The sequence below is a fragment of the Hyla sarda genome, chromosome 2 (genome assembly GCF_029499605.1).
Source record: "Hyla sarda isolate aHylSar1 chromosome 2, aHylSar1.hap1, whole genome shotgun sequence".
Lineage (NCBI taxonomy): Eukaryota > Metazoa > Chordata > Amphibia > Anura > Hylidae > Hyla > Hyla sarda.
In genome coordinates this window covers 388142024-388158785 of record NC_079190.1, presented here as the reverse complement: position 1 = coordinate 388158785, position 16762 = coordinate 388142024, and the positions used below count along the sequence as shown (strand labels likewise).

The following is a 16762-nucleotide window of genomic DNA, read 5'->3' as shown; positions in this document are numbered from 1 at the left end:
TCTGTGGTCGCGTGGATGTCGGCCATTAACACCTCAGTTTCCGTGATCAATATAGGTCACGGCATCTGCGGAAGTGCGGTACTTTGATACTTTGAATTGCTGATCGGATCGCCCGCAGCGCTGCCGCGGGGATACGATCATCCAGCATGGCAGCCGGAGGTCCCCTCACCTGGTTCCTGCTGTCTCCTGGGGTCTTCTGCTCTGGTCTGAGATTGAGCAGACCAGAGCAGAAGATCACCAATAACACTGCTCAGTGCTATGCTCTATGCATAGCACCGAACAGTATTAGCAATCAAATGATTGCTATAAATAGTTCCCTATGGGGATTATTAAAGTGTAAAAAAAATAAAAATAAAGTTAAAAAAAATGTACAATAAAAAAATTAGAAAAATCCCCGCCCCCAATAAAAAAGTAAAATGTCAGTTTTTCCCATTTTACCCCCAAAAACATGTAAAAAAAATAATTAATACACATATTTAGTATCACCATGTGCGTAAAAGTCTGAACTATTCAAATATATTGTTATTTATCCCGTACGGTGAACGGCGTAAACGTTAAAAAAAAAATTTAAAGTCCAAAATTGCTGCTTTATTGTCACATTTTATTCCCAAAAAAGTAATTAAAAATTTATAAAAAGTAAAACCGAAGTAAAAGTGGTACTGATAAAAACTACAGATCATGGTGCAAAAAATGAGCCCTCATATCGCCCCATATACAGAAAAATTTGAAAGTTATAGGTGGTCAAAATAGGGTAATTTCAAACATACTAATTTTGTTAAAAGGGTTTGAGATTTTTTTTAAGCGGTGCAATTATAGAAAAGCATATAACATGGGTATCATTTTAATCATACTGACCCAAAGAATAAAGAAAACATGTCATTTTTACAAGAAAGTGTACAGCGTGAAAACAAAACCTTCCAAATTTTTCTAAATTACGGTTTTCTTTTCAATTTTCCAACATGAATAATATTTGTTTGGTTGTGCCGTACATTTTATGGTAAAATAAGTGATGTCATTACAAAGTACAATTGCTGACACAAAAAATAAGTGCTCATATGGGTCTGTGGAGGAAAAAATGAAAAAATAAAATTGATCTGGTCCTTAACCCTTACAGGACCCATGACGTACCAGTACATCATGAGTACGCTCCCGTTCTATAACGTGGTGCCACGGCGTGGCTAATAGCTATTAACCCTCTAGACGCGGCGTTCAAAGTTGAACGCCGCATCTAAAGTGAAAGTAAAGTGTTGCCGGTTAGCTCAGGGGGCTGTTCGGGATGTCCGTGGCAAAATTGCGGCATCCCGAACAGCTGTGACACAGCAGGAGGGTCCCTTACCTGCCTCCTGGTGTCCGATCGCAGAATAACTGTTGACTGAGATCCAGGCATGAGCAGTGAAGTGGCAGAATCATCGATCAGTGGTTTCCTATGAGAAACCACTGATCAATGTAAAAGATCAGTGTGTGCAGTGTTATAGCCCCCTATGGGAGCTATAACATTGCAAAAAAAAAAGTAAAAAAAAAAAGTGGGAAAAAAAAGTTTAAATAAAGATCATTTAACCCCTTCTCTAATAAAAGTTTGAATCACTCCCCTTTTCCCATTAAAAAAAACTGTGTAAATAAAAAGAAAAAGAAACCTATGTGGTATCGCCGCGTGTGGAAATGTCCAAATGTTAAAAATATATAATTAATTAAACCGCACGGTCAATGGCGTACGTGCAAAAAATATTCCAAAGTCCAAATAGTGTCTTTTTGGTCACTTTTTATATCCTGAAAAAAAAGGAATAAAAAGCGATAAATAAGTCCTATGAATACAAAAATGGGACAAAAAAATCTTCAGATCACGGTGCAAAAAATTAGCTCTCATACTGCCCCATACGTGGAAAAACTAAAGAAGTTATAGGGGTCAGAATATGACAATTTTTAACATATAAATTTTCCTGCATGTAGTTATGATTTTTTCCAGAAGTCCGACAAAATCAAACCTATATTAGTAGGATATCATTTTAATCGTATGGACCTACAGAATAAAGACAAGTTTTCATTTTTACCGAAAAATGTACTGCGTAGAAACGGAAGCCCCCAAAACTTAGAAAATTGTGTTGTTTTTATTTTTTTATTTTGTCTCACAATGATTTTTTTTTCCATTAAGTCATAGATTTTTGGGTAAAATGAATCATGTCATTACAAAGTAGAATTGGTGGTGCAAAAAAATAAGCCATCATATGGATTTTTAGGTGCAAAATTGAAAGAGTTATGATTTTTAGGGAGGAAAAAACGAAAATGCAAAAACAGAAAAACCCCGGGTCCTTAAGGGGTTAAGGCCAAAATGGGCCTGGTCCTTAAGGGGTGTTAAGCAGCATAAATGCCAAATGTGTTCATGCAATGGATGTGAGTCAAGCCTTCTCTGCACCTTGGTCATGTTGCTGTCTTTTTTTTTTTCCCTTTCAATTCTTCTCTATTGAAAAAATGTATCATTTACATTTTAATAAATAACATTTTATACATTGAATTTCAAGATTTTATCTTTTTTTCTTTTCTCTTTCCTTTCCCTTCCCTTTCTCTCTCTCATTTCTTTTTTTTTTTTTCTTTCCATTTTAGATGCTTGGTATCTTCTCAATTATTTCTACCCGCCTTTATTCTTGTGTCCCCCTGATTCCCGCCCCCCCCTCACATAATAATAATGAAATAAAAAAAATTAAACAAAAAAATCTAATTTCTTTCTTTTAACCTAATAACCTTCCTGTCACCTCCCTCCTTTCCCATACCTCTGGTTTAGTTGGGGCCAGCCATCTCCTGATTATTAATAATCTAGCATAAAAGAGCATCGTCAGTAGTTCCTTTCTTTCTTTTGTTGTTTTATTTACTTTTCTATCATCACCCAAGATAATCAAACCTATATCATCTTTTATCTCATATTTTATTTTTCTCTCGATATCATCAATTATTGACACCCAATATTCTTGTATTTTTTCACATTCCCATATAATATGCAGGAATCCCGCGTTTTCCATTTTACATCTTGGACAGTTGCCACTTGTATAATAAATTCTATATACTATGTTCCATTGTATCAGTTGATGGTCTAAACTTGGGGAAATTCTTTTTATATTCCTGAATACATTCATCCAACCGCATTTGTTTCTCTCACCTAACTCTTCGTCCCATTGCTGGAAGCATTTATGTTTTAAGTTATTTTCTTTATTTTTCATTATTTCGGTATAAATTACTGCCATAACTTTCTTTACTATTTTTCCCTCCTCCATTTTCCTTATAGTTTCAGTTACTTCCACTATCCGATTACCACTGTCTCTTAGTGACCCGCATATGGCACCTTTTAAACCTTGAAATTCCAACCACATACCTTTTCCAAATTTCTTCCTGCACCTCTCTCCACTTTCTTAACTCTCCTTTTCTCCACACGTCTCTCAAAATTTTACATCCCCTACTTTGCAAGTTGTTAGTTTCCAGCTTAGCTACCTCTTTCAAGTTTACATTATGCCAAATTGGCACTGTCTCTAATATTCCCGTTATTTTCATTTCTTTTTTAAAGTTTTCCCAGGTTTGACAAATCCCTACTATTATAACATTTTCCTTCCACCTCCCTTCTTTTAACTGGCCTGACTCAAGAACCTGATAAATAGTTTCGTATTTCCCTTTTGTTTTTTCCATGATATTTTTAAAGATTCCAAATCTCCTCCACTCCACCACATAGTACATCTGATTTGCTAAAAAAATATCCCTGTATATCAGGAAGTTTCAGTCCTCCCTTCTCTCTTCCTTTACTTACGTATTCTATTTTTATCATCGTTCTTTTCCTTCCCCATATTTGGGCGTTTAGCATAGCTATTATCCTTCTAAAAATTCCTTTCTCGCACCAGACAGGGGCCGCTCCAAAGATATATAACAGTTTTGGTAGAATTACTGTTTTAATTAAGACTATCCTCTCTGCTCTCGTAAGAGTCAGTTTATTCCATGTTCTTACCTTGTGTTCCAATTTTTTTTTATCAATGGGTATGTGTTTATTTTGTGATCTTCTCCTATTTTCCCAGATATCTGTTTGCCTAAATAAGAAAAACTATCTCCTTTATCCAGGATTCTAAGCTCCTTAATTGTTCCCAGTTCTACTTTACCAAATGGAAGTAACACTGATTTCTCCCAGTTTATAACCAAACCTGCATAGTTCCCATATTCCCCAATCACTTCCATAACCTTCTCTATGGAGTTTTCTGGCTTTTCCAAATATAATAATATGTCGTCCGCGTATAGTGATATTTTATCCCCATCCCCCTCCACTCCAAATCCTTTTATTTGCTGATCTTCTCTGGCTTTAACTGTCAGGGGTTCGACCACTAACGCAAAAAGTAGAGGAGATAATGGGCATCCCTGCCTTGTACCCCTGGTCACTAAAAAAACTCTCTGACCTTTTCCCTTCTATATTTATTCTAGCTTCCGTTCCATTATATAGCATCTTGATCATTTCTATATAGTCCTTCTGAAACCCATATTTTTCCAATACTCCCCATAGGAACTCCCACTCCACCCTTTCAAATGGTTTACTTGCGTCAAGTGACAGGATGGAGTGGTTTCCCTCTCTTCCCTCCACCGACTGTACTCCAGTAAGGGTCCTGTAGATATAATGCTTGGTCATCCTACCTGGGATAAATCTGCATTGAACTTTATACACCACTTCCCCTACCTTTTTTTCCAAACTCTATGCCAGAGCCTTCGCCAGGATTTTTATGTCCGTGTTCAATAATGATATTGGACGATATGATTCCATTTCTTTCTTATCTTTATTCGGTTTCAACAGTAATATTATTTCTGCTTCTTTCATTGTTTCGGGTAAGGTTCCTGTTTTTAAAGAACTATTTATAGTTCTAAGTAGAGCTTAGATAAGGATTCTCCTAAATTTCCTATATATTTCAAATGGGAACCCGTCCCCGCCGGGACTCGTGTTCCCTTTGATCTTATTTAAAGCTTCTTCTAACTCCCTAAGGGTCATTGTACCCCCCGTTTCTTTCTCTTGTTGTATTGATAGTCTGGGCATCTTTACATCGTCCAAATATTTAACAATTATTTATTTGGGGTGTTTAATCTCTGATGTGTATATTTTTTTTATAGTATTTTACAAATTCTTCTCTGATTTCCTCCGGGTCCCTACATACTTTTCCTGTACCACTTTTTATTTCATTAATATGAGATTTGCCTTGTTGATTCTGTATTATGTTTTCCTGACTCCCATATTTTTTGTTGTCCCAAAAATTTTAATTTATTCTTACTTTTTTCTTCTAAATACATATTTAATTTATTTTAATTATCTTTCATGTTTCTTGCTTCTCTGTGTTAGCAGGGTTCATTATGTATCTTTCTTCCGCTTTTACCACCTCTGATATCAGCCCCTGCTCTTTTTCTCTAAATTCTTTCTTTTTTCTGGAGATGGCCCACATCACTTCTCCCCTCAAAAGGATTTCACTGTGTCCCATACCATCTGTTCTGATGTTGGATCCCAATGAAATAGGGAAAACTCCTCCATATGCTCCTCTATCTTTTTTATGTCTATTAATTCCAACCAATAGGGGTTTATTTTTTTCATCCCATTTATTTCTGATATATGCGTGTTAAAGGGTACCTTTCATAAAAAAAAACTTTTGATATATTATAAATTAATGTATGCAGAATAACTTTCCAATAGCATGTTATTAAAAAATATGCTTCTTTCTATTTAATTTTCCACTTTGAAAAAGTGACCACTAGGGGTCTCCCTACCAGTCCTCTTTTATAGATTTCAGACTCCTGCTGGAGTCCTAAATCTCAGACTGTATCCGGAACACACACAAACTCACCACTGCTCACTGCCAGGGAGCAATGTTGTGCTTGTCTGTGTCCCGGCTGTAGTCTGAGATTTAGGACTCCTGCATGAGTCTGAAATCTATAAAAAGGACTGGTAGGGAGACCCCTAGTGGTCACTTTTTCAAAGTGGAAAATTAAATAGAAAGAAGCATATTTTTTAATAACATGCTATTGGAAAGTTATTCTGCATACATTAATCTATAATATATCAAAAGTTTTTTTGATGAAAGGTACGCTTTAATATTAATTTCTATTGGGGTGTGGTCTGAGACACAGCGAGCAAGATATCTTATTTTTCCTATCTTAGGGGACCCCTCTTTATTTGCTAGGCACATGTCTATTCTTGATAGTGTTTGACATGGTGTTGCTGTCTTTTTACATATTTTTTTTAAACAACATTTAGAATAAGAAACTCCTAGGGCAGAATATTTTTATGCTAATTTCACTTTCTATACTCTATATGAGGATTGCACCATTTACTTCTGTGTTGCATAAAATACCTGAACATAGCAGCGTGTTATGAAAACTAACAACCATAATCTGATAAATAGCAGAACGCTGTTCAGAAAAGCATATAGCTCACGTTGTCTTTGGAAAAATGTAATAATTTTTCTCAGCATCAGAGATTGCCTTCAGGGCCAATCATTTTTTGCTCTGATGTAATCTTTTATTGCTTGAAATACGTTTAAACTGTCTGGTAAATACAGTCAGCGAGTACAATGAGTGCAAATCCCGCAAGCATTCTTTGACATAGTGCCTATGGGAAGAAGTCGTCGTTGTAATTTATCTGTAAGTGAACATAAATGCAATTTTTTCTGGTCTACAGAAGGGCAATGTTGTTATACTAACATCTCCTCCTAAGTTTTCATTTATCTCTGGCTTTCTCCAAGTATCTTGAGGTCCTTGAAGTCTTTCTTTCCTTTTTGCTCAGAAAGTTCTCTGCTCCGGTACATGAGCAATGACAAAATAATTCAAGAAGAGTTTATGATGCAGAGAAATACCAAAAAGGACACCGGGAAGAAATCGAAAAAGAAGGGAGAGAAAAATACAAGTCCAAGTCATTACGGTCTACCCTCTGGAGGACAAATGGATTCCTTGAGGCAGGAAGTGGTCAGCCCCTCGGTAACAGATACAGCTTCATATCATGTGAGTAGGACACTTCATACCTTCCGAAATGTTTTTATTTTCAAGCATTAAGATTACAGCTTTACAAACACACGTTATTACCGTATTTTTCGCCCTATAGGACGCACCCAATTTTAAAGGTGCAAAATCTAGAAAAAAAAAATTCTGAACCCAACAGTGATCTTCAACCTGCAGACCTCCAGATGTTGCAAAACTACAACTCCCAGCATGCCCGGACAGCCGTTGGCTGTCTGGGCATGCTGGGAGTTGTAGTTTTGCAACATCTGGAGTTCTGCAGGTTGAAGACCACTGGCATAGGAGGTAATACTCGCGTGTCCCCGCCGCTCCGGACTCGTCACCGCTGCCCTGGATGTCACTCCATCGCTGTTGCCACGTCCCCGTGGTGTCCCCGACGCTCCGGACGTCTTCTTCCCCGGGATCCACGCTCTCCGTCGCCGTCATCACGTCACTACACACGCCGCTCCTATTGGATGACGGGGCGGCGTGCGCGACGACGTGATGACGTTGAAGGAGAGGGCCGGCCATGCAGGCGATCCCGGCATGGAGAAGACACCGAGGAGGCAGGTAAGGTCCCTCCCGGTGTCCTGTAAGCTGTTCGGGACGCTGCGATTTTACCGTGGCGGTCCCGAACAGCCCGACTGAGCAGCTGGGTTAGTGTCACTTTCCCTTCAGACGCAGCGTTCAGCTTTGATCGGCGCGTCTGAAGGGTTAATACAGGGCATCACCGCGATCGGTGATGTCCTGTATTAGCCGAGGGTCCTGGCCATTGATGGCCACAGGGACCGCCACGATAGGTGTGTATTCGCCGTAGAAGACGCACCAACTTTTCCCCCCCAGTTTTGGGGAAGAAAAAGTGCGTCTTATATGGCGAAAAATATGGTATACATTAGGAATCAATGGTGATGTATAAAATAAGATATATGAGCGTTGAATTATGCAATAAAGAAAGTCATGACATATTTGGGCATTTTAGGAGCTGGGTTTGCACAATGCAACCTTTTAAGGGTTTGTGTGTGTTTTTGATGGTTTTTGACGTATTTTATGGGTTTTTTGTCCATTCAACATAAGAAGTGGATACTAAATGGAGGGAATGGATACAAAAAAAAAACTATAAAAAATTGTGTGAACAAAAGATGAGGAAGATTTGTTTCTGTTTGTAGAATGTCTGTAAAGCTATGTTCACACAGTGTATTGTCGGCTGTTTTTCTAAACAAGGAAAATTGTAAAAATTGCTGCAGTTTATTTCACATTTTACAGCAGTTTTTTTTCTTTTTGTTTTACTGTCAGATTTTGTTTGTTTGTTACTTCTTTTTTTATGGTCGCAAATAAAGAATATGCCCATTATTTTAACGGCCCCTTGAACAGAATTACTGCAGGTTTTTTTTTTATATATGTAATGGGTGCACTGATGGCCACTTTTCCATAAGCTATCACATTTAATTTGCAAAAGTATGCCCCTATGATTTTATTCACACATATATATATATATATATATATATATATATATATATATTTTTTTTTTTTTTATTATTATTATTATATGGCAAATTTTACAGCGTGTGAACATAGCCAAAGTGGTATTCAGAAACTTCTGCAGGTCTCACAAATCAGCCTAGAGCAGTATTTCCCAAACAGGTTGCCTTCAGCTTTTGCAGAACTACAACTTCCAGCATGCCCGGATAGTCTAGGACACCCTGGTTGGGAAGCACTGGTCTAGAGTAATGTATTAAGTGGAGGATAGAAAGGGAGAGAAAGGGGTGACACATGTAGGCTACATTTTGTTATGTTACATATCAAATAAAATAAAAATAATTCAATAAAATAAGTGTATATAATAAAGATACTGAGTGAATGGAAACTGAGGCAAGCTGACTCTTATAATCATGACAGAATCCCTGTGGATCCATTTCCAGCAATGTTTTCCAAACAGTGTGTGTCTAGCTGTTGCAAAACTACATGGGAATGCTGGGAGTTGTAGTTTTGCAAAGGCTGGAGACATACTGTTTGGAAAACACTGATGTACAGAGCAAATCAAAAAAGTTAGGGCGCTTAATAGTGCCTGATCCTTTATTTTTTTTAATTACTTTAGCAATGACAGATACATACCCGTCATGGCCGTAAATGTTGGCACCCCTGAAATTTTTCAAGAAAATGAAGTATTTCTCACAGAAAAGGATTCAAGTAACACATGTTTTGCTATACACATGTTTATTCCCTTTGTGGGCTGGACAAAATTATTGGCACCCTTAACTTAATATTTGGTTGCACACCCTTTGGAAAAAAAGTAACTGTAATCAGTTGCTTCCTGTAACCATCAATAAGCTTCTTACACCTCTCAGCCGGAATGTTGGACCACTCTTCCTTGCAAACTGCTCCAGGTCTCTCTTATTGGAAGGGCTTTTACCAACAGCAATTTTAAGATGTCTCCATGGGTGTTCAATGGGATTTAGATCTGGACTCATTGCTGGCCACTTCAGAACTCTCCAGCACTTTGTTGCCATCCATTTCTGGGTGCTTTTTGATGTATGTTTGGGGTTATTGTCCTGCTGGAAGACCCAAGATCTCAGACGCAAACCCAGCTTTTTGACACTGGGCTGTACAGTGCAACCCAAAATCTGCTGGTAATCCTCAGAATTCATAATGCCTTTCACACATTCAAGGCACCCAGTGCCAGAGGCAGCAAAACAACCCCAAACATTATTGAACCTCCACCATATTTCACTCTAGGTACTGTGTTCTGTTCTTTGAAGGCCTCATTCCGTTTTTGGTAAACAGTAGAATGATGTGCTTTACCAAAAAGCTCTATCTTGGTTTCATCTGCCCACAAGACATTTCCCCAGAGGGATTTTGCTTTACTCAAGTTCATTTTGGCAAAATGTAGTCTTGCTTTTTTATGTCACTGTTTCAGCAGTGGGTCCTCCTGGGTCTTCTGCCATAGCATTTCATTTCATTTAAATGTCGACGGATAGTTCGCGCTGACACTGATGCTCCCTTAGCCTGCAGGACAGCTTGAATATCTTTGGAACTTGTTTGGGGCTGCTTATCCACCATCCGGACTATACTGCATTGACACCTTTCATCAATTTTTTTCTTCCGTCCATGCCCAGGGAGATTAGCTACAGTGCCATGGTTTGGAAACTTCTTGATAATGTTGCGCACTGTGGACAAATGCAAATCTAGATCTCTGGAGATGGACTTGAGATTGTTTAGATTGAGATTGTTGATATTTGTCCACACTTTTGGTTCTCAAGTCCTCAGACAGTTCTCTTCTCCTCTTTTTGTTTTCCATGCTTAGTGTGACACACACAGACACACAATGCAAAGACTAAGTGAACTTCTCTCCTTTTTATCTGCTTTCAGGTGGGATTTTTATATTGCCCACACCTGTTACTTGCCCCAGGGGAGTTTAAAGGAGCATCACATGCTTGAAACAATCTTGTTTTTTCACAATTTTGAAAGGGTGCCAATACATTTTTCCAGCCCATTTTTGGAGTTTGGTGGGACATTATGTCCACTTCCAATATACACAAAAGGAATAAACATGTGTATAGCAAAACATGTGTTACTGCAATCCTTTTCCGTGAGAAATTCTTCCTTTTCTTGAAAAATGTCAAGGGTGCCAACATTTCCGTCCATGACTGTATATATGTGTGTATATAGATATATATATATATATATATATATATATATATATATATATATATATATAGTGAACAAACTGCTATTTTCCTATAAGTTGTAATAGTATAGCATTTTTTAGCAGTAAAATGTACATTTACGGTTTAAAAAATTGCCAAAGAAAAACTATCAGCATGTGCTCAGTCTTTATTTTTGCTTTTACTATGTAAAACCTCATAAAGAAATGTGTTAAACCAAAATGTCCCTTGGACTATACGAGCAGGAATCCTATACTTTATAGGTAGGTTCAGATCAATATCTGCTTTCTTGCCAGTGAGGAAATGATTTATGGAGCGTAGAAATAATTAAATTGCCGCCTTTAGTTTTCCTTTGTTTATTTATTTAGAAAACTTCATCAATGTTGTATCGCTGTACAATGTGGTGGCTGTTGTTATGGATAATGTTTTTATTTATTTATTTTTTAAATAATACATTTGACTGTGCTACAGGGGCTGTAAAGTTAGTGTAGTAATATAGTGTAATAAAGTTAGTTCATAATATAGTGTCTCTACCATTGTTTGATGGCTGGTCTTGCAATTCTTATGTGATCTTTGCCCCATGTTCATTTTTAGCAGCATATAAAATGAGTGTTTGGGCTTTTATCCAGGTTGCAGAGACAGTATATCACTAGTCAGATGTTGAAAGGGAGCCTGTTTGTGCTTTAATGGGTGCGGCAACCACTGGGTAGGAGAGAGATCATTGTTCACAGTGCTGCAGGGAATTGAAAATTACAGCACAACATGCAAGAAAGCTCTGATGTGCTGCATGGGGTGGCTTATGTGTGGGTGGAAGAAAAGTGACCTCACACTTACAAACAAGGGATTCTGGGACTTGTAGTTGGAGGGAGGGAACTCCAATAGGAAATAGCCATTTCATAAGGAAAACAGCATTATGGTGTACTCATATCCATTTAACCCCAAGACAAGCACAGATCCTTCCTAAGCATGTCCATTACTGTCAGGCAGGTAAGTACTAAAATCACCTTATGGTGGATAACCCCTTAAATATTGTTGGAATAGAAAGCCAATCCAAAGATGAGTCTAATTTTCCTTTATCTTTTTCTGGCTAGTAAAACAATATCAAAAGGGTCAAAAATCGAAACTATAAAGAAGGGATCTTTTTTTTTCCTTCCATTTCACAACCCACAAATACAATGTTTATTAAGTAAAAAAGCACACACAAAAAAAAATACCTGCAACTCACCACATAAATAGAACAAGTACATAGGTTACACAACACATTTGCAGATGGCCACCAAGAAAACAACAGACAGGTTACCATGTAGATACTGAGGCAAAACTCCAATATAGTATCTTCCAGCTCCCCAAAAGTTAAATGCAAACCTGTAATTATATAATTGGTTAAAACCCTTAGACATGTCTGTAAAATTGGAAAGAAACGCGACTAGTTTCAAGCTTTGATAGCTACAAATACAAATGTAGTTTATGAGACAGTCCTCAGGTGTACCTCAAAGTGATAGGAATTGTCCCTTGTTTATATTGTACCGTCATCACATGTCCTTCCGATATGTCCAATAAGGGCATACACTGGAGCACTCCATTGAATTGAAAGGGTTTGTCTAATAAACCCTTGTCCATGTACTCTGTTGTGATCTCCTCCTCCTGTTAATTTCATGTATGTCACGGATGGCCATTAATTTAAAAAACGTGGAAATTCTTGGATTCATCCTTCCATGACAATAGCAAATGATCACTGGGTTCAGAAAATGTGGCCATGTGGCTTATTGTGGTGGCTTCTTTAATGCAAACCTGTCATCACTTTCATGTTGCCCCCACAAGAAGTCTTTGGGATGGTCCATTGTAGCTTCTATTAGTCTTTATTTAAAGGGTTAGTCCACTGGCCAGTGTTCAGAACATTTCATTTTGAATGCTGTTCTCGCGCTGCTGGGGTCAGCTACCCTTCATGACTTCACGCCCCGTCACCTCAATGCAAGTAAATGGGAAGGGGCGTGGTGGCTGCCACGCCCCCTCCCATAGACTTGCATTGAGGGGGCGGGGTGTAACTTCACAAGGGGGCATGGCTGGCCAGTGCAGTACCCTTTTAAGCCACTGGGAACCACCTTCATGAAAGTGATAACTGGTTCCCTTTAAAAGAAGTTGTCCTCGTGAGACAACTTCAGTGGAGAGCAGACAGCTCATTTTGCAACAGTTGTCCTCATCTTGGGAAGCCACCATCTTGATCATGTACTGGCTGTTGTTGTATCTTTTAAAATCTATACATGCAACATGTACATGCCTCTGTTCTCCATTTCCTCAGGAATTCAGTACATTTTCCATTTTGGACACAAAGCATGGCTGGCTTCTAAACCACAGAATTGCTTATTTGCTAGATTTCTCATGTACTCGATGTACAGCTTCAGGACATTGCACTTAACAATAAAAACAAAACTCTGACATCTGACAGGCCCGATTTATATCAGTAAATACAGCTGTGCCATCCGCAGCCCATTGCCTCCAGCATTTCATACTATCCCCCATAATATCACACGACACCTTCTGTCACCACGTTGTGTAAAATTTCCCCCAAAATTTCAGTAGAAGAAGCCCAGCCTGTCAATACCTTTTTAAATCATTACCGCTTTAAACCTGAGCTGATGAAAACTGCAAATAGCTAAAATAACACAAAATAAGTAATAAACAGTGGTCTATGATCTACTGTTAGCACTGTTAATATTTTACTATATATTTTTCTTATATGAAATATGCAGTACATGTTGACAAAAAATATGTTAGAATTTTTGCAGTCAACCTTGTTGCCAATATTAATTTTGCTTCTTTTCTCAGGTAAAAGCTAATGTTTGGAGTTACTTTTAATGTTCTGTCAGGGTATTAGACTAGGAAAAGTTACGTAGTAAAATATTATTAGCATAGCCTTTTATTATTAGCATAGCCTTGGATGCAACAGGCAGTGGGAATATATATATATATATATATATATATATATATATATATATATGTGTGTGTGTGTGTGAATCTTCATTCAATGTACATCCAAGACCCTATTGTAACAGTTGGAATCATAACTCCAATATTTAAACCCTCAGATAATGTGACCGAGTGTGTCTGCAGTACCTAAGTAATCATTGGCACCCCAACAATGCAATTCCGGCTATCCATGGAAGCCATCCTCTAAGGCAGGCCAAGCATCATGTATTCCAATACAGGAATATTGCAGTGTATTCTAAAACTGATTAGACTGTTAAATTCCATAATGGGACTAAAAGAAAAAGAGGGTAAAAATACAAATAAAAACTGCCCTCATGCAGCAAAAAAAAATGTTCACAATATGGTGACACAGCAATAAATATGTATTATTATTATTAACAATAACAACACAATACATGTACATAAGCGTTTAGGGTACGTTCACACGGCGGATATTTTGCTTGTTTTCCGCTGCGTATTTGAAAGTGGGCGGGCTCTTCTCGGCCGTCCGCAGCAGATTTTCCACGGAGGAATTTACGCTGCGGAAAATCCGCCGCAAGCCCCATTGAAGTCGGTAGGGACTGCGGCGGATTTTGCACAGCGTAAATTCCGCCGCGGAAAATCTGCTACGTACAGCCGAGAAGAGCCCGCCCACTTTCAAACACGCAGCGGAAAACCGTAAAATCAAAGCGTGTGAATGCACCCTAATATTGATATATTATTGGAAAAGTAAAAAATTATTGCTTTTGGAATGGGAAGGTGAAAGAAAAAACAATAGATCCCTGTGTCCTTAAAGTGTACCTGTCATATTACAGAAAAAAATAATGCTTCTATATATTACTGACTAGGACATGCAGTCATGCATGTCTTTTTTTTATTATTTTTTTTATCTTATCTAGCTTCTGTCATTAGCTCACAAATCCAGCTGTTCTGATGTTCACTCTTTCTGGCATCCACTGCTCAGGAAGGGGTTTGTCCGAGGCAATCACTGAGCCCACCCTCACTCACCATGTATCCACTTCTTCCCTGAGTCTACGGTGCTGTGTCTCTTCATCCAATCACTGCAGGCTGCTCTGTAACCCCCTCCTCTCTTGTTTCATGCTGTAGTCCAATAGGGCAGGAGTAAGCACAAAGGAATGCTAGTCCCACCTTCACTTTTTGGACTTTGTCCCAGCCTTTGCTTTAGCTAGGACAAAGATGATGCTTCAGCTAGACAAAAAAAATTATGTTCTGGAGGTATGGTGACCATGATTTACATGAAAAGGAGATTTTTTATAAAGTATATTCGAAAAGTTAATGCTTTGCCAAGATGTACACATATACAACAAGTTTTTGATTCTGACAGTGCCCAAGGTCTTAATTAGCCATCCTTTAGGAGTTAAAAACATGCTACCATGACAAGGGGGCATCCTCTACGTCTAGAGGAAAGAAGGTTTCACATCATCACAGACAGAGATTCTTTACTGTAAGAGCAGTGAGATTATGGAATTCTCTGCCACATGATGTTGTGATGTCTGACTCAATAAATAAGTTCAAGGGGGGCCTGGGTGTTTTCCAGAGAGTAATAACATTAAAGCTTATGGATAGTAGATTTATGAGGATAGAACATGGATCCAGAGATTTATTCTGATATATTATGCCATATTGGGGTTGGAAAGGATTTTTTTCCTCTTTCATGGGGCAATTGGCATTAGCCTGATGTTTTGTTTTTTTGTTTGTTTTTTGCCTTCCTCTGGATCAACACAGCAGGGTTTTAGGTTGAACTCAATGGACTCTTGTCTTTTTTTCAACAAACTATGTTACTATGTGTCTACAGCTGCTATGTCTCGATAGTTGCAGACTATGTTGGGAATTTTCGAAGACAAGTGATTCACAGTTAACACCCTCCCATGTAGGATTGCACTGGATTTATCAAGAAGTGCGTGCCTCTTGATAAATCCAGCCACAAGTGACACTGCCAAAGTGGCAGCCTCAGAGATCTACACTAACTTTTAAAGGGGTATTCCAGGAATTTTATTTTGACTATGCTACAGGGGCTGTGGAGTTAGTGTAGTTCATATTATAGTGTCTGTACCTGTGTGTGATGGTTTTCTCACAATTCTTCTGTGATTTTCACCCCAATATTTATTTTTACCAGCATGCAAAATGACTGTTGTCTCAGATTTTTTCCAGCTTGCAATGCGGCAGAGACCTGACTCACTAGTCAGCTGATGACAGGGAGCCTGTCTGCTTCAATGGGTGGAGGGATCAATCTGCCTGTAGGCACCCTGATTGAAAACCACAGGTCTTTTGTTTCAATGGGTGGGGTGGCTGATGTGTGAGAGGGAGGAAAATGGAATTGTGGGATTTGTAGTCAAAAATAACATAAGTCAAACAGGAAATACAAGTTCACAAATAGCTAGCCACATTGTTATGGTAATCTCACAACATAGCCATTTAGCCCCAAGACAAGTGCAGATCCTTCTTAAGCATGTCCATTACTGGCTGCCCGGTATGTACTAAAATCACCTTATGGTGGATAACCCCTTTAAGTTTCCACTACAATATATGCCTGCCAACAGGCATCAGTAAATTTGGTGCATGGGGCACCCACGCCTCCTTCATGTGAAAACACATCCCCTCTGTATGTCAGATGTACCTCCCCCACACTTCCACGTTCTTCATAAATAGCAAAGTAGTGTGATCCAGGCTGGTGTGAGACTGCACAAATCTTTTTTAACAATTTTAAAAAGTCGCAGTTGATAATACACTCATCCCTGGAAAAAGCTAAACCCCAAAAGCTAGGATATTTTTCATCAAGAATTTATGCAAAGTTGCTTCCATTTTTATCCTAGATGTTGAGTTGCACAAGAAAATGAACAGAATGCTAAAATAATAATTCCAGCGATTTGTTATTAAATTGTAAATATTCTTTAAAATTGTTTTATAGTGAAATATAATGTATATACTATAATTACTGGCTTTACTTTTTATTTTATTTTATTATATTTTTTTTTAAGAATTATGAGGACAAGTCAGAATATTTCAGGTACATTCATTAAATTGTACCAAAAGCTCATTTTTTCTTTTCCAGAGTATTTGTGAGGGCCAAGGCTTCAGTATACAACATTGTTAATACCTAATTTGGGAAGGAAGGTCATGTT

General features: G+C 38.1%; 1 protein-coding gene across 5 annotated transcripts in view; it reads left to right on the top strand.

The window, feature by feature from the left end:
• The window catches only part of CNKSR2 (connector enhancer of kinase suppressor of Ras 2), a 422316-nt gene that overhangs the window by 253527 nt on the left and 152027 nt on the right, over nt 1–16762 (top strand). For all 5 annotated transcript variants that reach the window (XM_056558612.1, XM_056558614.1, XM_056558611.1 and 2 more), the window contains one exon: nt 6782–6996. In XM_056558612.1, the coding sequence (XP_056414587.1) occupies nt 6782–6996 (215 nt within the window). The remainder of the gene's footprint in view (nt 1–6781; nt 6997–16762) is intronic.